At 41.7% G+C, this 26,567-nt stretch overlaps 2 protein-coding genes across 35 annotated transcripts in view; one reads left to right on the top strand and one right to left on the bottom strand.

Annotated features, from left to right (window-relative positions):
- The window catches only part of FBXO36 (F-box protein 36), a 107,130-nt gene extending 89,356 nt beyond the window's left edge, over positions 1–17,774 (bottom strand). For 2 of the 9 annotated variants that reach the window (XM_072796589.1, XM_072796590.1), the window contains exons 1-2: positions 16,958–17,774; positions 16,482–16,642 (exon numbers count right to left, since the gene is read on the bottom strand). In XM_072796589.1, coding sequence (XP_072652690.1) covers positions 16,482–16,642; positions 16,958–17,114 — 318 coding nt within the window. In that variant the 5' untranslated portion in view covers positions 17,115–17,774. The remainder of the gene's footprint in view (positions 1–16,481; positions 16,643–16,957) is intronic. The other 7 variants (XR_012016666.1, XM_072796591.1, XM_072796586.1 and 4 more) reach the window with 7 other exon arrangements.
- TRIP12 (thyroid hormone receptor interactor 12) overlaps positions 16,275–26,567 on the top strand; it is a 147,556-nt gene continuing 137,263 nt past the window's right edge. For 8 of the 26 annotated variants that reach the window (XM_072796570.1, XM_072796568.1, XM_072796566.1 and 5 more), the window contains exon 1: positions 17,331–17,695. The gene's annotated coding sequence lies outside the window, so the exon portion shown is untranslated. Of the gene's footprint in view, positions 16,326–16,527; positions 16,649–17,168; positions 17,696–17,899; positions 18,029–18,224; positions 18,342–21,548; positions 21,708–22,948; positions 23,026–26,567 lie in introns of those variants that run through there. The other 18 variants (XM_072796581.1, XM_072796582.1, XM_072796579.1 and 15 more) reach the window with 12 other exon arrangements.

Below are 26,567 nucleotides of genomic sequence, written 5' to 3'. Positions count from 1 at the left end.
CCCAGCTTCACATTTTGCAATAGTATCATCCTTACAACTCACCCCCGGAACAAGCTTTGCCCTCACACCCCTTAGGCCCATAGGACTGTCCCTATTTTTCTGTCTTGGTCTCAGCTCACATCTAGTCTTTGTGACTCTTCCCTGACATGCTGGCTGACAGCTCAGGATTCCCTCCAATGCTCTCACCAGACAGCCTGGATCTCTGCTGTGTGTGACCCTGTTGTAGTCTGTTTGCCTGTCTTCTGACTAGACTGAAAGTTTCCTGAGGGAGGAAAGAAAGTTTTCTTCGCATCGTTGGTGTGGTCTGGCATGTGGTGTGCAGCAAATGCTGAAAGAAGCCTTTTCAGGGCCTTGCCAACCTGGATAGTTTCAACTTTTTGCCAGTAGAAAAATTCTATCTTGTGGTTTTAAATTGTATTTCCTTGATCACTAGTAAGAGTAAGCAGCTTTTCATTTTATTTATTTATTTATTAGAGAGAGAGAGAGAGAGAGAGAGAGAGACCATGCACAAGGGGCAGGGTGTGGGGACACAGATGGAGAGAATCTTTTTTTTTTAAGATTTTATTCATTTATTCATGAGAGAGAGAGAGAGAGAGAGAGAGAGAGAGAGGCAGAAGCACAGGCAGAGTGAGAAGCAGGCTCCATGTAGGGAGCCCGATGTGGGACTCGATTCCAGGTCTCCAGGATCAGGCCCTGGGCTGAAGGCGGCGCTAAACTGCTGAGCCACTGAGCCACCCAGGCTGCCCAGATGGAGAGAATCTTAAACAGATCCCACACCCAGCTCAGAGCCTGACCCTGGGCTGGATTCCATGACCCTGAGATCATGACCTGAGCTGAAATCAAGACTCAGGCACTTAATGACTGAGCCAACCAGGTGCCCCTTCAGATAACTTTCTTCATTTCTTTGCCCATTTTTCCATGAAGCTATTTATCTTATTAATTTGCCTCAACATTTGCGAGACTATTTTACAAGATCTTCCAAGTAGGATATTCCATATCCTTTCCTAGTCCTTCATCCCACGGAGCCTGTATTTACCCTAAATCCCACACGCTGCAGTGGGTGCTCAGTTCCTCTTGTTCTGACCCTTGCTGCTGTGTAAATGGAGACTAGATGATTATCATCAATTATGGTGAAGTCATTCTTTTTTTTTTTTTTAAGATTTTATTTATTTATTCATGAGAGACAGAGAGAATGAGAGAGAGGCAGAGACACAGGCAGAGGGAGAAGCAGGCCCCATGCAGGGAGCCTGATGTGGGACTCAATCCTAGGTGTCCAGGATCAGGCCCTGGGCTGAAGGCAGCACTAAACCCCTGAGCCACCCGGGCTGCCCAGTGAAGTCATTCTTAAAAAGAAGTCTTTAAGCAACCCAGGCCTCTCTTATTAAATAATCATAATTATTTTAACTTACACTCCTAGATCTTATTATCTAATTATTTTTGTCTTTACTACTCAACTCTACATTCCTTAGTCTAGAATCTAGAGCTTAAAAATGTGGCCCAGCAACTGGCTAGTGGTAGGCATGGTCAACTGGAATATGACCTTCCAGTTGATTTCTGTACTTCTATTCCTGCCTCCCATTACAGTGCCTCCAACACTTGAAGTGCTTTTTTTCCATTCCATTGGTTGTTAATCACTCCTAAAATATCCATCAGCCAGACTGAGGAAGATTATGAAGGGAGGACTCCCTTTTAGTGAGTATTGCTCTGCTCCAAGTACTTGACACTTTTAATGAAAATTTTGTGAATCTCTTACCATTCATTTGTCCACATTAGTAAGGAATCTACATTAATAATGCTGATCCTATCCTCTAAGATCAATACCATTTTAGTAAATAGGGTTTAAAACAAATTCAATGGGTATATTTCTTTTTTTCTTTTCCCCCTAGATTACTGGCCACTTTGTCCTGACCCCCGACTCTCCAAGTTAGCATGTAGTTTCTTTTTTTTTTTTTAATTTTTATTTATTTATGATAGTCACACAGAGAGAGAGAGAGAGAGAGGCAGAGACACAGGCAGAGGGAGAAGCAGGCTCCATGCACCGGGAGCCTGACGTGGGATTTGATCCCGGGTCTCCAGGATCGCGCCCTGGGCCAAAGGCAGGCGCCAAACCACTGCGCCACCCAGGGATCCCCTAGCATGTAGTTTCATAACCATGCTGAGTTTGGTTCTCTGTCCAGTGAGCCTTTATAGGATGTCTGTAATCTGATTCCCTCACACATGGGTGTTTCCCATAGAGTATAATTTTAAACATGTTAAAATCAAAATAGACTGCATCAAGTCTTCCAAATTCCCTGTTCAAGATCATAAGGAATGAGTCTGACAAGACTTTTCTCGAGTATTTACAAATCTGTCCAAGTTAAAAAAAAAAAAAAAAAAAAAGAAAAGCTTTAATTCAGGTCATCCTTTAACTTTAGATATTGTATTATTTTGCTAGAGTTGTCCTAACACAGAACCACTGGATGGCTTAAATTAGAAGACAGAAGTCAAGGTGTTGGCAGGGTTGGCTTCTTCTAAAGCCTTTCTCTGTGGCTTGTAGATGGCTATGTTCTTCCTGTGTCTTTACACTGTCTCCTCTCTGTGTATGTGTGTCCTAATCTCTTCTTATAAGGACACCAGTCATATTGGATTAGGACTCACCCCAATGACTTTGTGTTTTGTTTGTTTGTTTGTTTGTTTGATTTTTTTAAGGAAAAATAGAGTGAAGAAAATAAGGCACAAATATAGACTGAGAAATAGCAACATTAATGTGGTCATAAAGGCAAGCAGCACTTGAGTTGCCATAGACTCATAAGAGCCAGGAAATAAGAATCCATGGGCTATAAAAAAGGAAAGCATTTCAAGAAAAGGCTGATCAACAGCATGAAATGTCAAGTATGTTAAGGTCATAAAATATCCTTTAGATTTGGCAATTATAGAGTTATTGAATAACATACCAGGCATAAGAGGTAGGAGTTGTCTTAAGGAATGAATGAGAGAAAAGGTCATGGTAGCAGTGAGTACTTTGTTTAGGAAAAGAGGAAGAGATGAGAAACAGAAGGGGATGTTGGGTCAAGGATGTGATTTTTTTTTTTTTTTAAGGTGGCAATTTGAAGGGAAAGAGTACTTCAAGAGCAATTTATTGCATATTAATCTCTGAATCATTGTGAGTCATTCATTGTTTTCATTGAAAATTTTTTTTTCTTTTTTAAAAAGAAGAAACAAAGCTGAGATGTAGCAGTAGCATTTGGAAAAAGCCCAGATAAAGTAAGGCTGGCCAAAGGTTATTCTGCTTGGCCATAATGTACAGATCCCAAGCAATTCATTCAAACTCTCTAAATCCCAGTTTCTCATCTATATAATGATGGTACCCATTTTATAAGTTTGTTACAAGGATTAAATGCCTCACCTATTAAAAGCACTCAATGCTTAATTTTATTATAACTATTAGATTTGTTATTAAGAAGTGGTTTTAGAGGGATCTAGCAAATTCTATTTGTGGATTTTAAGATTTTTTTTTTTTAAGATTTTATTTATTTATTCATGAGAGACACACACACACACACACACACAGAGGCAGAGACACAGGCAGAGGGAGAAGCAGGCTCCACAGGCAGGAAGCCCGACGTGGGACTCGATCCAGGGTCTCCAGGATCACGCCCTGGGCCAAAGGCAGGCGCCAAACCGCTGAGCCACCCAGGGATCCCTTAAGATGGTTCTTAGGAGAATAATTGTTCATTGAGACTTTTAGTTAAACAAACAAACCAAACTGATCTTTTACTGAATGACTCAGGAAGTCTATTTCAATGCTAAATCGTACCTTAACCCCACAGTGAAGATTTTTTTTTTTTTTTTCACAGTGAAGATTTTTGAAAGTGAAGACTGTCAACCAATCTCTTCAAATCCCTATATAATTCTATAAGCCATTTAGAAATTCTAAATATTATGTAGATGTTAGAACACCAGCATAGTTATTTACTCCTTTAAAAATTTAGTTTAGGGCACCTGGGTGGTTCAGTTGGTTAAGCATCTGCCTTTGGCTCTCAAATAAATAAATAAAAATCTAAAAAAATAAAAAATAAAGAGAACCCAATTTATTTAAACTAAAAAGAAAAATCGCCCATTTCTCCCAACCCCCAACCCTGCTGCAGGCAATCCACAAATCGTTCTCTATATTGTGCGTGTGTTTTTTTTAAAGAGTTTATTTATTTATTTGATAGGGAGAGACCACATAAGCGGGGGGAGTGGCAGAGGGAGAGGGAGAAGCAGGCTCTCTGCTCAGCAAGGAGCCTGATGCGGGACTTGATCCCAGGATCATGAGCTGAGGTCAAGGCAGATACTTAACCAACTGAGCCACCCAGTTGCCCCTGTTCTCTGTATCTATCAGCTTGGTATATATACGTGTGTGTTATATAAACGTATATATTAAATTTCACATATAAGAGATCATATGGTATTTGTCTACCCTATTTCATTTAGCATAATACCTTCTGGGTCCATCTATGTTATTGCAAATGGCAAGATTTCATTTTTTATGGCTGAATAATATTCTGGGATGTGTGTGTGTATGTGTACACTACAACAGCTTTGTCCATTAATCCACTGGTGGATACTAATTGTTTCCATATCTGGCTATAATAAATAATGCTGCAATGAACACGAGGGTGCATATATCTCTTTGAATTACTGTTTTTGTTTTCCTTGGATAAATACCCAGAAGTCAAATTCCTGGATCATATGGTAATTCTATTTTTAATTTTTTGAAAAATCTCCATACCGTTTTCCCACCAACAGCACTCTAGGGTTTCCTTTTCTCCACATCCTCACCAACACTTATTGTCTTTTTGATACTAGCCATGCAGACAGGTATGAGGTGATATTTCGTGGTTGTTTTGATTTTTATTTCCCTGATGATGATGATTATTTTTTAAATATTTTATTTATTTATTCATAAGAGAGAGAGAGGGAGAGAGAGAGAGAGGCAGAGACACAGGCAGAGGCAGAGGAAGAAGCAGGCTCCATGCAGGGAGCCGGATGTGGGACTCGATCTCAGGTCTCCAGGATCACACTCTGGGCTGAAGGCGGCGCTAAACCGCTGAGGCACCCGGGCTGCCCTTCCCTGATGATTAGAGCATTCTTCTGTGTACCTGTTGGCCATCCGTATGTCTTCCTTGGAAAAATGCCTATTCCATATCTTCTGACCATTTGGAAATTGGATTTTTGTTTTTTGCTATCGTGAGTTCTTCATATATTTTGGATATTAGTCCCTTATTAGATATACAATTTACAAATGTCTGTTGCCATTCAGTACATTTCCCTTTTGTTCTGTTGATGGCTTCGTTTCATTGAAGCTTTAAAGTTTGATGCAGTCCCACTTGTTAACATTTTTGTTTTTGCTGGCTTTCGCTTTGGTTGTCAGATTAAAAAAGTCATCACTAAGACTTATGTCAAGGAGATGCTGCCTCTATTTTCTTCCAGGATTTTTATGGTTTCAGGTCTTAGACATTCAAGTTTTTAGTGCATTTTGAGTGTATGTATGTATAAGATAGTGGTCTATTTTCATTCTTTTGCATGTGACTGTCCAATTTTGCTAACATCATTTATTGAGGTAACTGTACTTTCCTCAGTGTATATTCTTGGCTTCTTTGTCATAAATTAATTGACTAGGGACGTCTGGGTGGCTCAGTGGTTGGGCATCTGCCTTTGGCTTTGGATGTGATCCTGGAGTTCCAGGATTGAGTTCCATGTCAGGCTCCTTGCGGGCAGCCTGCTTCTCCCTCTGCCTATGTCTCTGCCTCTCTCTCTGTGTCTCTCATGAATGAATAAATAAAATCTTAAAAAAAAAAATTAACTGACCATAAATGCATGGGTTTATTTTTGGGCTATTTTGTTCCATGGATCTGTTATGTATATTTTTCTGCCAATATCATACTGTTTGTTCTTTTTTAAGATTTTTATTTATTTATGCATGAGAGACACAGAGAGTAGACATATAGGCAGAGGGAGAATGTAGGGAGCCTGATACGGGACTTGATCCCAGGACCCGGGGATCACAAACTGAGCCAAAGGCTCAACCACTGAGCCACCCAGGTGCCCCATAACATACTGTTTTAATTACTATAGCTTTGTAATGCATTTGAAATCACGGAGTGTGACACTTCCAGCTTTGTTCTTCTTTCTTAAGATTGCTTTGGCTATTCAGGGTCTTTTATGGATCCATACAAATTTTAGAACTGTTCTAGTTCTGTGAAAAATGCCATTGGAATTTTAGGGATTGCACTGAATCTGAAGATTGTTTTGAGTAATATGTACATTTTAAATATATTAGCTTTTCCAATCCATGAATATGGAATATCTTTCCATTAACTTGTGTATTCTTCAATTTCTTTCACTAATGTCTTATGGTTTTCAATGGTTTTAATCCTTGGTTAAATTTATTTCTAGGTATTTATTTATTTGAGGGAGAGCAAAAGTGAGAGAGATCACAGAAGGAGGAGAAGCAGATTCACCACTGAGCAGGAAGCTCAACTCGGCTTGATTGCAGAACTCTGAGATCATGACTTGAGCTGAAGGCAGACGCTTAACCAACTGAGCCAACCAGATGCCCCTATTTCTAAGTATTTTAATTCTTTCTGATGTAATTATAAATGGGATTTTCTTAATTTCTTTTTCTGATAGTTATTAGTATACAGAAATACAACAGGTTTATGTGTACTGATTTTGTATCTTGCAGCTTTCCTGTATTCGTTCACTAGTCTGTTTTCTGATGGAATCTTTAGGGTTTTCTATGTTATCTGCAAATAATGATAATGTCACTTATTCCTTTACAATTTAGATACTTTTAATTTCCCTAATTGCTCTGGCTAGGATTTCTAATACTATGTTGAATAAAAATAGTGAGTGGGCATCCTTGTCTAGTTCGTGATTTTAGAAGAAAAACTTTCAGTATGATGTTAGCTGTGTGCTTGTCAAACAGTATACGGCCTTTGTTATATTGAGGTATGTTTCCTCTATACTGCTTCGCTGAAAGTTTTTATCATAAATGAAAGTTGAATTTTGTCAAATTTGTATAATTAATGATCTTTGGATACTGAATATATTAACCCCTTGCCTGCAAAATATGTAGCCAACATTTTCTCCCAGGCAATTTTATTATTTTTAAGTATCATTCATAAAACTTTACTTTTTATTGATCTTTTTAAAAAAAGATTTTAGGTTCAAGTAATCTCTACACCCAACACGAGGCTCAAAATTACAACCCCAAGATCAAGAGTCACATGCTCTACCAATTAAGCCAGCCAGGCACCTAAAAACTTTATTTTATGTTATTATTATTTTTAAATTATTTATTATTTATTTATTCATGAGACACAGAGAGAGAGAGGCAGAGACATAGGCAGAGGGAGGGGCAGGCTCCTCACAAGGAGCCTGATGTGGGACTCCATCCCGGATCCCGGGATCACAACCTGAGCTGAAAGCAGGCATCCCAACCTTATTTTTAAAGATATTTTATTCATGTATTTGGTTGAGAGAGAGAGAAACAGGCTTCCCGCTGAGCAGGGAGTCCAAGTGGGTCTTGATCCCAGGACCCCGGGATCATGACCTGAACTTAAGGCAGATGCTTAACTGGCCAAGCCACCCAGGCGTCCCCAAAACTTTATTTTAAATGTACTTGAGGGGATCCCCAGGTGGCTCAGTGGTTTAGCGCCTGCCTTTGGCCCAGGGCGTGATCCTGGAGTCCCGGGATTGAGTCTCACGTCGGCTCTCAGCATGGAGCCTGCTTCTCCCTCTGCCAGTGTCTCTGCCCCTCTCTATCATGAATAAATAAAATATTAAAAAAATTAAATGTACTTGATCTGCCATTCTTTTTCCTTTATGGCTTCTGGACTCAAATAATAGTCTCCTTTATTTTTTTATGATACTTTATTTTCTTAAGATACTAGTGTATGTTTGTAAAACGTTTACTTCTTCAATCTATATAAAATACATATTTTGAAAGATTTTATTTATTTATTCATGAGAGACACACAGAGAGAGGCAGAGACACAGGCAGAGGGAGAAGCAGGCTCCCTGCAGGGAGCTTGATATGAGACTCAATCCTAGGACCCCTAGGATCACAACCTGAGCGGAAGGCAGATGCTCAACCACTGAGCCACGCAGGCACCCAAGATAGGGATTTAATTTTTTCTGTTTTGTGGCTATTTTGATAGCTAGTTGTTACAATAATTATTCAATGGTTCTTTATTTACCCACTGATTTCAAATATTAAATGGGCATTTTATTTTCTATTTTTTTTAATTAGAGAGATTGGGGAAGGAGAGGCAGAGGGTAAAGGAGAAAGAAAATCTTAAGCAGGCTCATGCTCAAGACAGAGCCCAATGTGGGGATTGATCTCACAACCTTGAGATCATAACTGGAACGGGAAATCAAGAATCAGACACTTAACTGACTTAGCCACCTAGGTACCCCTAAGTGGGCATTTTTGATGAGACTCAAAGGAGGGGAGAATTTGGATGTGGGAGTCTGACCCATGTGATTGAGGTCAAATACATAGGACAGCATGAGAAAATGATGGGTGTTCTTTAAGGAATGCCGGGTTTGGTGGTCCTGGAGGCAGGAAGCACTCAGTTTATAATAACCTCAATAATAATTTAGAGAAAAACAGCAACCTTGAATTTTAGTATATAGCTAAAAGGCTTTTATTTTTTAAAAAATAAAATTCATTATCCGTTCAGAATAGAAACTTTCAGCAAACTTGAAATAAAAGGAAATATATTTTTTTAATTTTTAATTTTTTTAAGATTTTATTTATTTACTCACGAGAGACAGAGAGAGAGAGGCAGAAACACAGGCAGAGGGAGAAGCAGACTCCATTCAGGGAGCCTGATGTGGGACTCAATCCCAGGTTTCCAGGATCAGGCCCTGGGCTGAAGGCATTGCTAAACTGCTGAGCCACCTGGACTGCCCTAAAAGGAAATATCTTAAACCTGATTTGAAAAAAAACCTATAGCACACATCATACTCTATGGCAAAGTACTGAAAGCCTTCCCTGTTAAGTCAAGAACAAGACAAGAATGCTTGGTGAAATCATCTCTCTACAGCATTTTAGTGGAAATCTTAGCCAATGTCATAAGGCAAGGACAAATAAGATACAAGAATTAGCATGGAAAAAATGTCACTATTCACAGAGGACATGAATATGTTAGAAAACCTAAAAGAAAAAAAGAAGGATTATTACAATTAGTAAGTGACTTTGTAAGATCATCACAGAAAAGGATTTACTAGAATCAAAAATCAATTGCTTATATTCGTAGCTACAAATAGAAAACATAATTTTAAGAAGAAATATAATTTAAAATAAAATAGTCAAACACCTAGAAATTGAACAAAATAGATGTGAGATTTCTATACTATATGGAATCATTGGCCAAAATTAAGGAATACCTAAAAAAAACCTAAAAACAAAGATATATTATATTTGTGGATTGGAAACTTGATATTGTAAAGATATCAATTCACCACAAATGGAAGTATATATTCATTGCAATCCCAATTAAAACCCCAATGGGTATTTAATTACGCGAAATGTAAAAACAAAAAAAAAATAGCAGATAAGTTAAAAGATTTAATTATTTTCATGGAAAAGGTGAAATTTGGTTGATTTGGCACTGGAAGAGGACAATACAATAAACATTTCTTCACTATTTGCTGCTGTGTTCCAGGCATACTACTGGGTATTTTCCAGTTAGCATTCCCCAGAACCTCAGCTCCTGAGATGCTCAGAGAAAAAAGGCTTCCATAGTTAGAAGCCTATAGAAAAAGTGCCCCATGGTACAGTCTCCTCTTGGAGATTCATAGTGAATAGCAGGATTTTAAAGGCTCTGACAAATTCCAGAGAAGAGAAGCAAATAAATTGTGTTTAGCCCAGGATTCTCCAATCTTATTTGATCATACAAGCTCTGAGAAACACTGGCCTGGAGTGCTTTTTTTTTTTTTTTTTTTCCTGGAGTGCTTTTTAAGTGTATCTGGTTCTTACCATATCCGTGTAATAGCCAAGAGTTGAATTGTTCATTTTATAGATGAAGAAATGGAACATCAGGCAGGTAAAGACTTATACAGGCCACACAGCTACTAATATAGAATCTTCAATGCACGTCTTTCTTAAAAAAAAGAAAAATCTAGTACTTTTACCAGGGTGAAACACTACTGTCATGCAAAATAGAATTTTAGAAATGGAATAAGCCTTCGTGATCTCTTGGGACTGGTAACCTTATGATGTTGAGGAGACAACTGGGGCCCAGACAAATTAAGTGCCTTGCCCCAGGTCAAGAGCTTGCAGACTAGTAGAAGGAATAAAAGAATCCATGACTCAGTGACTCCCAATTAAGTGCTCTACTGCCCCATATAATTAGGAGACAAATATGTGTCAATGTTGGGTGAGACCAAATTAACTGCCCAGATTGAGTAGGTGCTCATACGTGCTCAATGAACAATTTACCTGAGAAAAGAGGATACTGGAGCTCTGTCAGGCTGCCATGTAATTTTGAAATGAGGGTTCAGGAGCCACTTGACTACTTGGTTATAATATGGTAAAGCACTGAATATTGTAATTTTTAAGAATTTAATCCTTTATTTGTATTATTTTATCCACTCTCCCAAAAAGTGCCACATGCCACTTTGATAAATTAAAAGGAATTTACATTTTTGATCAACAGCAATTTCACAGCTCGAATTGGGTACATCCTGGAGGGCCACAGGTTGGGAATCATTTTTCCGAAGTGTGTCACATCTGAGGAATAGACAGATAATGCAGTGGTTATGAACACCTCACAGAACCCGTAGGGCAGGGCCAGGTGTTCGCTGCAGGTGCAGCTGTCAGGAAGAGCCAAAGGGGAAACCAACACATTCCTGACAGGGCTTTGAGCAAGGCTGGGCTGAGAGGCCAAGACAGAGTGAAGAAGGGAAGAGCCTATATATTCAACAGCAGAGGGAAAACTGAGGGACTTTGGGAGACAAAGAGCCAGCCCCCAAAGAGGAGGCTACGTTGTAAAATAACAGGGAAGAGGAAAATAAGTGAATGTAAGCATTCCACTGAAGTTTGGACTTTATTTTTAAGATTTTATTTATTTATTCATGAGAGACAGACAGAGGGAGAGGCAGAGACACAGGCAGAGGGAGAAGCAGGCCCCATGTAGGGAGCCTGATGTGGGACTTGATCCTTGGTCTCCTGGATCATGGCCTGGGCCGAAGGTGGCGCTAAACCACTGAGCCACCCGGGCTGTTTGGACTTAAAAGGAGCAGCACTTCTGTGGAGAAACCTCTTGGCTGTGGCTGGTGGCCATTGGGCAGAATGCATGGAATAGCTTGACGTCTGTGGAAACATTCAGTCCCTCAGTGGGAGATGTTCCCTTAGAGACAAGGAAAGAGTAACCAGAAGCAAAAAGGGAATGTTCACTTCACTCTCCTCTGCTTTATCTTCTCTATGTATGTGGTTCTTGGGGACCTCATGTGGGGGGTAGGGCTAGAGTAGAGCATGATTTAGGGGTTCCTGGGTCCACCGGGAAATTACCATCAGGATATCAAGTTGACTGCACTCCCTCCTACTTCCAAAATGTGCAACCTGATGTCTTGTTGAGAAGTTCTGTTCTTTAAAAGCTCATTAGTTATCTCACCCCAAGAAAGACAATCCTTTACTTTTGCAAAATTATTACCCACATTAAAAAAACTATAAAGCAAAAAAAAAAAAAAAATAAATAAATAAATAAAAAAATTGTAAAGATCAGGAGTTTCTAGACATTAAAATTTCCTAAGTAACCATTAACCCATTTGCACCCCTTCTGAATTTGTTGAATTAGAACTACCCCCTCTCCCAATCAGTAGAATTTGGTGGGCAGCCCCGGTGGCTCAGCGGTTTAGCGTCGCCTTCTGCCCGGGGTGTGGTCTTGTCAACCCGGGATCGAGTCCCACATCGGGCTCCCTGCATGGAGCCTGCTTCTCCCTCTGCCTGTCTCTGTGCCTCTGTGTATGTGTGTCTCTCATTAATAGATAAATGAAATCTTAAAAAAAAAAAAAGAATTTGGTGACACAGTTATTAATGTTGCCCACCATTTAATGTGGGATATGGCTCAAAGGTGGTACTGGCACAAAAGGTGGAAGGTGAAGTACAGAGCAGGACAACTTCCCAGAGTAAGCGCTATGCATTTACATTTTCAATTTTTATTACTTTTCTCTGATTATAAAAATAAATGTTCATTATAGAAAAACTCAGATCTTTCAAAAATATATAATGCAGAAAGTGAAACCAATCCATAATTCCACCCCTCAGAGTGAAGTGCTTCAGCTGTTTCCTCTGACATTTATTTAAACTTCATTAAAATTTATCTAAACAAAATAAAACTATTGTGGTGTTTTTTTCAAACAGGATCATGGTATGTTTAACCCAGTAACTTACTTTTCTTGCTTAAGATTTGATCTACTAGGGCAGCCTGGGTGGCTCAGTGGTTTAGTGATGCCTTTGGCCCAGGGTGTGATCCTGGGGTCGCGGGATCAAGTCCCATGTCAGGCTCCCTGCATGGAGCCTGCTTCTCCCTCTGCCTGTGTCTCTGTCTCTCTCTCTCATAAATAAATAAAATCTTAAAAAAAAAAAGATTTGATCTACTAAAGAGATCCATCATATTGTTTTTATTAAAATTTTTTTTTTAGAATTTTATTTGAGATAGTGTACACCTGTGAGAGAACACAAGCAGGGTGGGGAGGGGAGGAGGGAGGGGTGAGGGAGAGCAAGAAGCCAACTCTCGACTGAGCAGGGAGCCCAATCAAAGGACGCTGGGATCATGACCTAAGCCAAAGGCAGATGCTTAACTGACTGAGCCACCCAGGTGCCCCCATCACGTTTCTTTCTTTCTTTTTTTTTTTTTAAAAGGTTGTATAGTATTCTATGGTATGAGTGATTCACAGTTTAACCAAATTTCCACTAATGGAAAGCGATTTTTACAATTATTTCACTCTGGTGAATTCCTTGCTTGCATAGCCTAGTACACAGGTGAAAGCATTTTTGCACGTCAAATCCTAGAAAGGGGTTTGCGGGGTCAAAAGGTGCATGTGTTAACATTTTTATTAGGCTGTATTTGAATCTTAAATCTTTAAAACTGCTGCACAGTTTGGTACTGGCACAATTCTTTGTTGCAAAGTCTAAACATCAGCCACCAAGTCTAGTTTTAATTCCTTTTTCAGAAATATTCAGGGAGAGAACAGTTTCCTGCCACCGGCTGGCACACCACCTCACGTGTTTTCTGTCAGCACTACAACCTGAAAGCATGTCAATAATATTTGTTATGTTTGGGGAGTGAGCTTTTGGCTTTTTTTTTTTTTTTTTCCAGATGACATTAGCTCTAGGTATCTTTTTGGAGTTTTTAGTAGGTTTAAGCAAGATAGGTAAATTAAGGTAATCTATTACTCAGTTCCTTCTTCCTTTCATTCACTGGAGTGACTGTCACATGTTGGTGCTCTCGGGGATCACCGCCTAACACAGGTGTGAGAGGCCATTAGCTGCCAATTCTCATCTACTTAGCATATAGTTACTGTTCCAAGCAGTTTTCCAGTATTTGTCACATTGAACCTGAGTCACCAGTGGTGACCATCTTAAGCAATACTTCCACTTCAAGAGAATGAAGATAGAATTTCAAGAGTAAAAGACTGATGATAGTACCCTCTCCAGCCTCCTGAAGTGATTTTTTGCTTCCTCTGGACTCAGATTTTAAAGCATCTGCGCTATTCATTAACTTGGCGATAAACCTCCTTTGTTCTTAAAAAGCCATTTCAGTGTTTATATAAATCAAATCACTGACTACATTCTCTCCCCTAGACTATATGCTCTACAAGAGGAAGGATTTTGTTTGGTTCACTGATGTTTCCCTAGCATCCAGAACAGTACCTGGCACATAAAAGGTGCTTAATACATATTTCTTTGAAGGCAGAAATCTTATGTTTTGCATCTCCACGGTAAATGCCAACTTTCTGATTAAATTAAGGAAAGAATCTTCGTTCAGTGACACAATTTTCTAAGATTTTCTTAGAAGCAAAGTGCGGCCTATCCCTTGCCTAAATAATATTCAAGGTTCTTTCCAGCTCTAACTATGAATCTAGTAGTTTTCAAAGAATTAGAATTCAGTATAAGAAAACATATATACTACTAAAACTAGAGTGAAAATAATTGGGTAAATTAAATCTTTGATTTAGAAAGCAGGGCATTGATTTTTCTAAGCCTTCAGATCATTATAGAGACCAAATTTGAGAAATTATATTGATTGCAAACTTTATTCTCTAAGTTCCTTTCTTGGGAAAAAACAAAAAATCATGGCATCGAGTTGTTAACTGGGAATGCCTCTATAATGTGCATAAAAAATATGTGGTTAATGTTACTGTATAAGCAAAAAGGCAAAAAAAAAAGTTTATGTACAACTTTTATATTCTGGACTATACCAATAGTAGTATGATCCTAATGAGAGCGATATCTGCCTTGAAATCCATCTCAAATGTGCAGTTATACGAATTTAAAGCCAATAAAAATAAAAGCAATGAAAAAGAATAAAAAATAGAACCAGAGGGAAAGATCCATCTAAATCTGGGGCATATTTTGAATAATATACAACATTTTTGGAAATAAAGGAAAAAAAGAGAGAGGAAAAATTTTAGAAAGTCACTCCAGAAAAAGTCCATCTTATAAGACATATTTTAATTCTAGTCCTTTAGTACTTATTTATGTCAGACCACCTCTTAGTGGATGTTTGGTTTCCTGTGCCGAGCCTTAGAAAAATTATCTTGTGGTCAGAAAATAGCATATTCTCAAGACGGTTGACTGAAGAGACTGTTTTTTTGGCTTACTATTTTTTACAACAAATTTTACTTTAAAAAGAGAGTGAATTAATCAGATTTGAACTCTCACTGGTAGAACTGTAGTGGATATATACTGCCTGCCTAAAAAAGAAAATGAATCAGCTTGAAAAGGATTTTATATAGAAGCAATTGACATGAAGAATAGGGCCTGAAATGAAATGAAAGGCAGTTTTTGATAGAAAGAAAGAAAGAAAGAAAGAAAGAAAGAAAGAAAGAAAGAAAGAAAGAAAGAAAGAAAGAAAGAAAGAAAGGAAGGAAGGAGAGAGAGAGAAAGAAAGACCATTAAGAATATTTGGACGGGGGAGGGGAGATTTCATAAAACACAGTAGTTAGGAGAAGGCGTGTGCCCAAGTTAGACTACAGAGCAAAGTCTGAACAACATCAACAACAGAAGCATTCTTGGGGAAAACCAATGCCAGGAGCACTCTTATGGTTAATTTACTAAAATAAAAAGGTAAACAGGTATTCATTTGTTGAGGCTTATGACATGATAGTACACTTGTGTAATATCAGACCCTCAAGAAAAAGAAACCTTCAAAAAATTTTTCAAAAGGCAAATTATGGAAAAAAAGAAACCTGTAAACATTAAAACGTTTTAGCTTAGGTGAGGTAGATGAAAATAGAAAAAGAAGTAGGAATATGGTAAGATGTTATTGCTTTCAATCATTAATATTAGCAAGTGAAAAAACTGTTAGGATCATCTATCTTTTAAGACGAATGGGAAAATGGTCCTAAAAATGTACAAAAAATGAATTTCAGCGTTTAAGGAATTCCAATTAAATGTGTAAAGCCCCCTTCTCCCACCAAAAATGTCCATCTAAATAAATATTTAAGTATTCAAATAACATTAGATAATATTTAAATATCTGACACATTATCACGCTCTCATCGTCACATTTGCAATATTCATAGATCTCAAGTTTAAAGAATAAAATATATATTGTTTTTAAAAGGTGCTTCTGAGGCCAAAAAGCAAAAAAAAAAAAAAAAAAAAAAAGCATTCTTTGCCTACTTAAGGGCTCACGGGAAGACAGATGCAATATTCGGTATCTACACCAAAACAAACGTAGGCAAAGTTCTCCATCTCATTTTTATAGAAATGCCGTCTGTTTAAAGTATAAGGTGCTTTTTATCTCAGTGACAGGCTTGAGCTCCGCCAGGAATCAGAAAAACGTGCTCGGAGGGGAGGCCCGGTCCAGCTCCATCAGGTCCAGGAGCACAATAAATCATCCCCTCGCCCGCCCCACCAAAAAAAAAAAAAAAAGCCCACCTTAAATAGCTCAGGTTGTCATAAAAATAGGCTGATGGTTACTTTACTCGGGCGATAACCTAATCCCCGGGCTTATTGTTGTGGAGCAGATGTCATTATGGGTGGGGCCGACGCGCAGAGCAGCTCCCACACTTCGGTACCACCCCCCGCGCACTTTCAATGGGATAGAAGGGGCTCCCAAAAGGTAAGCGGAAAGCTCTCCACGACCCGTTCCTGCTGGCAGTAAGGAAGCTGGGATGTGGTCGCGGTCCCGGCCAAGACCACGAGATTTAAAAAAAAAAAAAAAAAAAAAAAAAAAAAAATCATCCCCCCCCTCCCTTCCCCCACGGTTAACTCCTACCCTGGAAGAGAGATCGTCCCTCTCTCTCTCCCCTCCCCTGCCGGCTCCTCCTCGGGACACTTGGCTGAGTCTTTCTTTCTCTGCTTCCCACGCGGAGGTGAGGCTGCACCGCTGCACGCAAGCCGGGGACGCCTGCTCTTCCTCTTCGCGCGGAGGGAACTCTGCGGGTAGGAGCCCCGGGTGGCAGGGAGGGAGCCGGCGGCGACGTGGGCAGGCAGAGGAGCTCGCCGGGGACGCGCCGGGCCGGGGCTGCCTACAGACACGCGGGCCCCCGAGGAGCCGGCCGACGAGGCCGAGGTGACGAGGGAAATCTCCGCGCTCCGGGCTCCGGGCTCCGCGCTCCGGGCCCCGGGCCCCGGGCTGGGACCGCACGCTTCCGGCGGGCCACCGTCGCTCTCGGCCTAGCGCGGCCCGCGTCCCGCGCTCGGCCGGGGCGGCGGGGACTTAGACAGGGTTAAACCGCGCCTCGCACTTGCCTGGGACCGGGTGACCAGTAACTGGTAATAGTCTTTGCTCGGCGCTGGGCCTTGTCCTACAATTTCGAACAGCGTCTCCGGCAGCCACGACGCCATCTTGGGACGCCACCGGCGTCGCTAAGACAACCAGGAAGGGGCGGGGCTTCGCTGGGGTCATGGGGCCAAAGCCCTAGTTTAAATCGAACCCCGCTTTTGAGCTAGCGGAGGGGGGCGGTTTGACTTGGGGTGATCGCCCCGACCTCCGAGAGGCCCAGGGAACTCTCGTCTGTGAAATTTCAAGCCTCAGGTCCCCGGTGACCCGAAAGGGAATTAGTTCCTGCTACCATGGAGGGGAGGGGGTGACCCCGGCGGAGGGATACCAAGCACGGCCCCACATTCCCCTTCCTGGTCCCTCGAAGGGATCGGGAGGAGATCTCGGGCCGCTGGGAGAGTCGCTCCGGGCGGTGGGGGAGGGAGGGGCGATGTGATGGGCCGCGAGTAGGCAGCGGGGCCTTTCCCGCGGACGAGCCCGGCAGCCCGAGCCGGCGGGCAAAGTAGTTCCCGGAGGGTGTTGGAACGGGCGGGGAGGGAGGCGGCGCGGGCGGAGGCGCACGCCGGCCGCGGTGCTGCGGCTCAGCTGATAATTGAAGGGACCCGAGGAGCCGCCGCCGCCGCCGCCGCCGGGGGGGGGTGGGGGGAGCGAGTGGAAGTTGCTGCCGCGCCACCGAGTCCGGACCGGAGACTTTGGGGCCCAACTAGGTAATTGGGGCGCAGTTCCGAGCGGCCGGGCCAGGCTTGGGGGAGGGGGTTGTGCCGAGGGGTTGGGAGGGGGCAGCGGGGGGGGGGTGGGGAGGAGCTGGGAGAGAAAGTCCCAGGAAGCCCGGTTGTGTCATCGCGGCGATTCGGCCCCGGCTCGGCCTGCTCCCGGCGGCGGCGGCGGCGGCGGTGGCGGGGCCGCGGAAGGACCGGGCCGGGGGTTGACGGGCGAGGCGCTCGAGGGAGGCTGGGGCCGGGCGGGCGCAAGGCGGGGGGGCTTCTCTGGGTTCCCCCCTCCGGCCCCCGGCGATGAGGAGGGCCCTTCGCGGAACCGGGGTAAGGCGTGCGGGTGTTGGGGAGCCCGGTGGGGGCCGGCGGGGGGGGCGGAAGTGGGCTTTGGGGCTCGGAGGGCGTCTAGGAAGCGAGAAAGTGGGGGGCCGGAAGTGCAGGTGGGGGGTGTGAAGACGGCGAGGGTTCCCCGGAAATGGGATGGGGGGCCCGGAAGCCGGGAGAGGGGAGGCTCCGGGGCCCGGGGGGGCGGGGGGACGACGGACGGCCCGGAAATGGAAACTAGGGAGCAGCTCGAGTGACAACAGTTGTGGGAAGCGAGGGTCAGAGGAGGGAGAGGCCGGAGTGACTTTAGACCGCAGTAAGGGGTTTCCTGCGGGGGTGGGGGGGCGCGGGGGGGCGGGCGAGGCCGGAGACGGGGTCCGCGCCGGGCCGTGTGGGTAGAGCCGTGGGAAGTTGAGGCTGAGCGGGGATGACGGGGGGGCGGGCGTGCGGGAGGGTCTGGCGAAGAGGCCGGGAAACTTGGCGGAGAAGCGCAGAGGAGCGGGGACGTCGGGGGGTGGGGGGTCCGGGCCCCGCGAGGGAGGCGCCCCGATTGTCACTCCAATCGTCTCCGCATTCAGAGCGAGTCAGGCGATTAATTTATTTATATGTGGATTACATAAAACCCATTATACCGTTTGTCCCTCCGGCTCCCCCTCCCCTCCCCTCCGCTCCCCTCCCCTCCATCCTCCCCCCTCCCCCCCCCCCCCCGGGAGAGAGTGGGTTTTCTAGTTCAGAAGCAAGTTGGAGGGGAGTTCAGATAACGAAGGTCGGGAAATTCCCAAATCCTGCCCTTCGTGGCGCTTCTAGATTTCCATTCCTACAGGGGGAGAGATTAATAAAGATTTAAGAAAAAAAAAAAAAAAAAGAACACACACACACAAATGAAACGAGCCCCATGCAAAGCGGGAGGAAGTCACCTATTTGAAGTGCCGGTGTTGGGGGGGGGCGGGACGGACGGCGGGGAATTGGCTCCCCTGGTGAGGTCGGGAGAGCGCGGAAGGGGCTGCTGCTAAACCCTTAAGACAGGTTGGTTGGATTTTGATAAGGCTTCGTTTTCAGCTTCGTGCCCGGCGAGGGTGTGTGTGTGTGTGTGGGGGGGGGAGTTTTAATTGCTTCGTGAGTTCATTGAAGGAGGGACCGTGTCAGCGGGCGCGGGGCGCGGGGCGCGGGGGTCGGCGCCCTGGGGCGGGGGGTGCGTCCCGGGTGGGCGTCGCCGCGCTCGGGGCCCGCCGTCCTCGGATCTCGCCCGGGCTGCCGAATCACCCGATCCCCGGGCTTCCCTCCGTTCTGTAGGCCCCGGAGTGCTGTGTTCAACTTGATTCCTTCCTCTCTCCAGTCTCTCTCTCTCTCTCTCTCTGTGGATATGTTCTTGGCATTTCGGGGTTTTTTTTTTTTTTTTTTTTCTTTAACGAGCACAGAAAGTTGAGGCTTGAGGATTCTCCTCCTTCAACACAACAACACAAAACAAAACAAAAATAATAGGGGTAGAAAGTTGAAAGAGCTATTGAGTTGGGGCAAAAAAAAAAAAAAAAAAAAAACACCCGACGCTCAGAACAAAGGTCCTGGTTGTTGGGGAAAAAGGCAAGAGGCCTATATAGGAGGCCTGTGTGTGTGTGTGTGTGTGTCGCGGTTACTCGGGGTGGGGGGAGTGGGGGGCAGTTCAGATTGAGGAATGAAAGGGCATTATCAGAGGTTTGGAGACCATCAGTTGCAGATGGGTTTATTGAGGTTCATCTTCATATTTACATTATGCAAAGAGATCAATACTGAAGGTAAATTTTGCAGCAAACAGAATTTCTTTTGAAACGACCCTGCTGCTTCCCTGTTCAGGCCCAGAAAGATTGAATTAGTGTGGTTTTTGTTTGTTTGTTTTTAACATCTTTATGTGATTGCTTGGGGAGTTTTTATTTCATTTATTTTACGCCGAAGAGGGCATTATTAACATGGAGTTTGTGGGCTTTGTCCACATCTGCCTTTCTACCAATGTGCCAATGTGCCAATATCCGTAAGGATTTAAGAATTGCCATGTAATTGACACCAGAATGTTCTTAACATTTATCATTGTTCCTATTCAATTCCCAGTTTTTAAGGAGTTTGAGTGATTTTGTAAGTCCGCTGAGCTGACGGTTACTGTTTAGTTTGTGCCAGTGAACAGGCTTTTTGTTTTAGTTTTTCATTTACTTTCTGAAAGTTTTGGAATACTTTGGCAGTTAAGAGTTCCAGAAGCTGCGAAACTAATTATTTAAAAAATGAAGGGGTTGCTAAGCCAGTGTAAAATCAGTGTTTTTACGTAGCAGAGTAAATTTGAAGTAATACTTACTTTTCTAACTTTTAAGATTACTGGATTTATGTTATCTAGATAAGATTTTATGATCCTATTTTAAGCACATCATCCCAGCAAGAGACAAACAATGGCTTGGGAATTCACACACTGCCAGTTGGTAGCTGTGTGACCTTGAGCTATTCAGTTTAGCACATCTGGTCTCCAGTAATTTTATCTGTAAAATGGGGATGGGTAATCACTGTTTTTCCTCACTGGGTGATTTTGAGACCCAGTGGATATAATGGCCGATTTTGAGACCCAGTGGATATAATGGCCATGAAAAACACCAAACTGCTAAATAAGTGTAATAGCATTAGTTTTAGAAAATTATATTAGCTGTTTGGCGGTTATTAAAAGCAAATAGAGCTTCTCAACCAGTGGTGGCCTTGGGGTGGGGCGGGACCTTGACGTAAGGTAGGTTGCAGATGCGAAGTTACAGCAATCTATATTTTGAAGCTGCTACTAAACTGGTAATGGAACTTGAGTCCAATTTCTGTAATTTTTTTTTTTTTTTTGCATCAACATAGTAGGTAACTTATTCACCATACCTTCTACTGAATAAATTTGTAAGTCATGTTTAGAGAAATTTCTTTACATTTTTTAATTAATAACATATACCTGTTCTGGTCTGTGGCTGTTTTGATACTGACTTTCTAATGTCAGAGACTACAGTTAAGGGAAAATACTGCCAAAATTGATCTGTTTTCTTTACAGGATTAAGGAGATTTAAAAAAAATTTTTTTTTAGTTCTTTTAAGTGGGTGGGTGAGGATCTTTCTAAGCAAATATGACACCAGGTGCCCCTTTATTTTTCCATTTGCTGAAGTAATTTGATGGACTCAAGTTGAAAAAGCGACCTGTTTGTTGCTTTTCCTCTTCACACAAGTTCTTGCTACTACCAGCCTGACATGCACTTTTCTTTTATTTAAACCATTTCAGGTTCAGTTCAACCCACCCCTTCATATCACTTCCTTAAAAACTTCTACTTCATGATATTTCCTTTTTGTTTCTTGGTTATCTAAATAAGCTCCATTTTGGGATTATAGTGCTAAATTTGTTGACATGTGTTGCTTTTGTTTCCCCAACTGGATTATAGGCTTCCTGAAGTCAAGGATTATCTTGTATCACTGTGTTTTGCATGAAGGTGCACTCATATGCCTGATTGAAAATAATGCCCATTTTCCTTCCCACTCCAAACCAGTAATGTTAGCCTAGTCCTGCTGACTGCGCAACCAGTCTTCCTGCTTGGAAAGTTTCTTAGCCTCAACAGATTCTTCAGGATGCTATTTGGTTTTGTGATCACAGCCTCTTCATGTCTTCCTGATTACTGTGCCATCGAGTGCCTGGAAGGGGTATAAGAGTAAGAAAGAATTTGATGGATATTACATGATAAATGTATCTGTAGATTGTTATATAATTCTGGTGCTGGTAGTTCTTAACATGTAATGTTAGATTTACATTTTTTTTTTGTGTGTGTGTGTTTTTTTTTTTTTTTTTTTTTAAAGATTTTATTCATGAGAAACAAGCACAGACACAGGCAGAGGGAGAAGCAGTCCCATCGATAGTGGGACTCCATTCCAGGTCTCCAGGATCAGGCCCTGGAGGCTCTAAACCGCTGAGCCACCCGGGCTGCCACATTTGTGTATTTTCTTTTAGTGCTTCTGTGTAGTTCAAACAGCTGTGATACAGATTTCTTGAAGGCTTAAACCTAGCAGTTGTTGTATAATCGCTACCTGGTCTGCTAGGTTACCGTGACACACAGTGGGTGCTCACTGTTATTTATAGTAAATAGGTAAGTATAGTGATGCTGAAGCAGTTTCTTTTTTTTTTTTTTTAAAGTAAAATTTAATTTGGCCAGTGTACAGGATTTTTAACAATGCAGTTCTTTAAGTCTGATACCCTAACTTAGTGATTTTTAGGTTATGAGCAAAAGAAGTTGTTTCCTAGGCAGAGATGATGTCAGCTTCACAGTTCTTCTCTGAGGTTTTTTAGATTTGGGTTAGGATTCTTACAGTTTCATTCAACTGGCTTGACCAGAAGAAGGAACTTTTCCATTATTCAGACCTATCTGTTTTGTCTTGAGGGTGCAGAGCTGTTGGCAATAGTCTGTTTGATTTTTTAAAAGTCATTTTAGTGGTCTAGAGTGAAAAACTGCTTGCCACTCTGTCCTTTGATTATAGAACAGTGTTCGTTGCTCAAGTGAACGTCTGATTTGAAGGTAGAAGACTTGGGTTGCAGTCTTGACTGCCTTTTCTTCTGTCTTTGTGACTTTGGGTGAATAGTTTAACCTTTATGAGTTTCAAGTGCCTAATCTGAAGGGTGATTATTGCCACCTAACCTAGATTTAATTGTCATTTGTATGCTAGATACTTTATTTGGGAGAGTAGTCTACAAAGCTAGATGGAAACACAGGGCCCTTCCTCACTGATTCATTGCAGCATTGACTATTGCCTCATTTGTTAACCCCCTTCTACCTAGAACATACTTCTGTTATATATGTAAACATGAATGTCTTTGGGGCTGTGATAGTGTTTCTTAGTCTATTATGAATTCCTTGAAGTCAGTCTTCCCTTTTTTTTTTTTATTTTTTTATTCCTCTAGCACAGTGTCTGGCCTATGTTAAGGAATCTTTGGATGCTTACAGAAAGAAACAGTCTTGTGAGAATAAAATAACTGCTGTAAGTGACAATACTTTGTAATGGTTTAATGTCTTTTTTTTTTTTTTTAAGATTTTATTTATTTATTCATGAGAGAGACACACAGAGGGGCAGAGACACAGGCAGAGGGAGAAGCCGACTCCATGCAGGGAGCCCGACGTAGGACTGGATCCCAGGACTCCAGGATCACGCCCTGTGCTGAAGGCAGCGCTAAACCGCTGAGCCACCCAGGGATCCCCTTATGTCTTGTTTTGACAAACATTTTGAATCATAGTTGATGCTAAAAAAGATTTTGGGAGTTTCTTTTTAATCTGTTGGATATATGTTTTAGAGACTACAAGTTACTTTAAGTCCTGTATTAAAAAAATGACAAGCCATTTCATATTCTTAAATCATCCCTTATTTACACGTAATAGTTGATCATTTAAATTCTACACTGAGGCTTTAAAATATATTGTGATACAATGGGTTTTATACATCATTTTTGTTTCTTTTTTAAAAAGGATCTATTTCTCTAAGTATGTTATTGCCCATATGTGGATCTTGAAGGTTATTTATAAGCTGACGTGTCTATCAGCAAGTTTTCAAGTCTTGAAGTTAGAACATTTCAATGTGTATTTTAATCAACTTGCTGGCTGTCATAACCAGTGAGTTCTACACTGACTTCAAAACTACTCATTCCACGCATGGGCAACATTCTGAATAAATAGATGTACCTTGTGCTATATCTTCTTAAGGTCAAGTTAACTCAGTCTGAAGTCCTCATACTGGTAAACGTATGTGATGCCCTGGAAACCTAAAATGAGTTTTTACAGATAGCCCTTCTGAAATTCACTGTTGAGTTGTAATTTAAGCTGCTTTGTGTCCTTAGAGAGTAGGTTCATGGTGATCATATGGAGGGCCTCTCCTGCCCCGCCCCCTTTTCTTAATCTCCCTGCAAACCCAGTGCTTGTAGCTGCTTTGTAAATAGTAAATATATGAACATGCTGTAACTTCTGCTGTGGCTCTAGTATTTTGTAATTGTGTCTGTTTTGCACCCTTGGCTGCATGTAGTCAGATTGAACTGCTTGTTCCTCTTTGAACACACTCCAGGAACTTGAGCATTCTTGGTCGACTTTGATTGTTTAGTCTACCTGGATCAACACCCTTCCATCCTCTTCTGTCTCTTGTAGCTACATACGCACATTTCACTTCTTCCAGTACCTTCTGTTTCACTCTTTACTTCTCCCTAACAGTTTATTAGTTTGAGTTACTGCTTTCACCATCTGCCTTATATAATTAGTCCCTTACTTCTTCTTAACTAGATCTTTGGCTTCTTGCAATAAAGTTCTCATTCTTCCATCACCACAGTGACTGGCACAAAGCTCCTGACCTGCATTGTACGTGGCATCGATAGGGTTCGTTTTGGTGACACATTGAGGAACTATATTGTGAAATAACAGCACCATTTGCCATAGTTTCTGTCAGCTTGCTTTTTCGTTTCTCAGGGTTTGGTAGCTGAGTGTAGGATGCTCAAATATAAATTTTTCCGAATTAGGTTCATGAAAATTTGCATTTAAGGGATTGTTAAGACAGTAGACTATTTCACTAACTTTGTTACCTTAGGCTTAGCATTTCGGAGTTATGTTTACTAGCAGGTAAAAACGTATTTATCAATACATATTTATCTAGTGCTTACTGCATGCCAGGTCTCTGCTGGGAGGAATACAGAAGAGTCTTGTCCTGAGATCTGTGCTTTCATTTAGTTGAAAATCATTTACCATGTCGAACTTCTTTGGTAACTATATATAGTATAGCGTTTAGTATAGACAAGTGTCCTGTAGATATCCTAAATGCAGGTTTTCTACATTTAGAAAACCTGATACAAAGATCTAAATTAAGAAACCGATGAATTAGGGTATGAAATTTGGCTTTGCTGAATAAATTGTTGGAAGTTGAAATAGTTGTGGAACTATTTCCTCAGCAGCTAATGCATGTGCATTCCTGGTTCCATGGCCTCTTGAAAAATGCTGAGGAGAAATAGATTTATACAATGAGATCTCTTATGTTGCAGAGATGTAGTACTTTATTGTAGATGAGTTCAAACTATGACCGTAAAACACAATATTTACCATTGTGCATATTGTCCTTAAAAAATTGAGTTTTACACAGTGGGTTCCCAGATTCAGTCCTAGGTTGAACTTGACGAGGTTGAAGAAGGCTTCCTGGAGAGACCAGGGACTTGAACTGGCCTCGATTGTTTGGGTGGGTAGAGAAGAATGGGGAGCTTAAAAAGATGTAATTGAAGTGAGAGTCTACTAGTCAGATAAATGGCCCTTTGGAGTAGAGGGTGCACATTTATGAAATAGGAAATCGGGCTGAGACAATTCTTATTTATTATTATTTTTTTTAAGATTTTATTTGGGAACCCTGGGTGGCGCAGTGGTTTAGCGCCTTCCTTTGGCCCAGGGCGTGATCCTGGAGACCCGGGATCGAATCCCACGTCGGGCTCCCGGTGCGTGGAGCCTGCTTCTCCCTCTGCCTGTGTCTCTGCCTCTCTCTCTCTCTCTCTCTCTGATGACTATCATAAATAAATAAAAATTAAAAAAAATAAAAAATAAAATAAAAAAAATTAAAAAAAAAGATTTTATTTATTTATTCATGAGAATACACAGAGAGGAGAGAGAGAGAGAGAGGCAGAGACACAGGCAGAGGGAGAAGCAGGCTCCATGCAGGGAGCCTGATGTGGGACTCGATCTTGGGTCTCCAGGATTATGCCCTGGGCTGTAGGCAGCGCTAAACTGCTGAGCCACTGGGGCTGCCCCTGAGACAATTCTTAAATGGGAGAAACTAAGAAATTGGATTTAACAAATTGGCATGTTGAATTTATTGTTGATCCTTGAAGGTGGTGGCAACATAAAAAAGTATAAAGAAATATTTAATTGGTAAACTATAAAGAAAAAGTGCTTTTAGATCATAAGATCTTAACTTTATATAAAATGGCTTCCCTTTCTAGGACTGTAGATTAAAATGGTTATTATGGGAAGTTTTGGGGGTGATAGAACCAGTGGAGGTAAAACTTCTTGTTTAGTTTCCATACATGGTAGTTAGAATACTTCTGTTAAATGAGTGGGGAGCTCTCTAAATAACTCCTGTTGCTTCTCTGTTCAGTCATAGAATTCTTCCCCTTTAATGGAAGCTGGCGATCATTTTGTATTAACAAATTCATCTATTGTTTATTCAGAGGTTCTTTTTTTCTTTTTTTTTTTTCTTTTTAAAGATTTTATTTATTCATGAGACAGAGAGGCAGAGACACAGGCAGAGGGAGACTCCAGCAGGCTCCATGCAGGGAGCTGGATGTGGGACTTGATCCTGGGTCTCCAGGATCACGCCCTGGGCTGAAGGCGGTGCTAAACCACTGAGCCACAAGGGAGAGGTTTTTTAAATTCAGAATACTGTTTGAAAATTAATACATGATTTTTTGTGAGTTCCTTAGTTAGTATATCAATCTTTTATGAGAGAAACTTCTGCTAAGCACTAAAAAAATATGTTTTAAGAAAAGCAAATTTTGGCTTAAGTATATA

Source organism: Canis lupus, chromosome 24 (assembly GCF_048164855.1).
Source record: "Canis lupus baileyi chromosome 24, mCanLup2.hap1, whole genome shotgun sequence".
Taxonomy (NCBI): Eukaryota; Metazoa; Chordata; class Mammalia; order Carnivora; family Canidae; genus Canis; species Canis lupus.
Note: the sequence above shows the minus strand (reverse complement) of the source record. Positions and strands in the feature narration are given on the sequence as shown.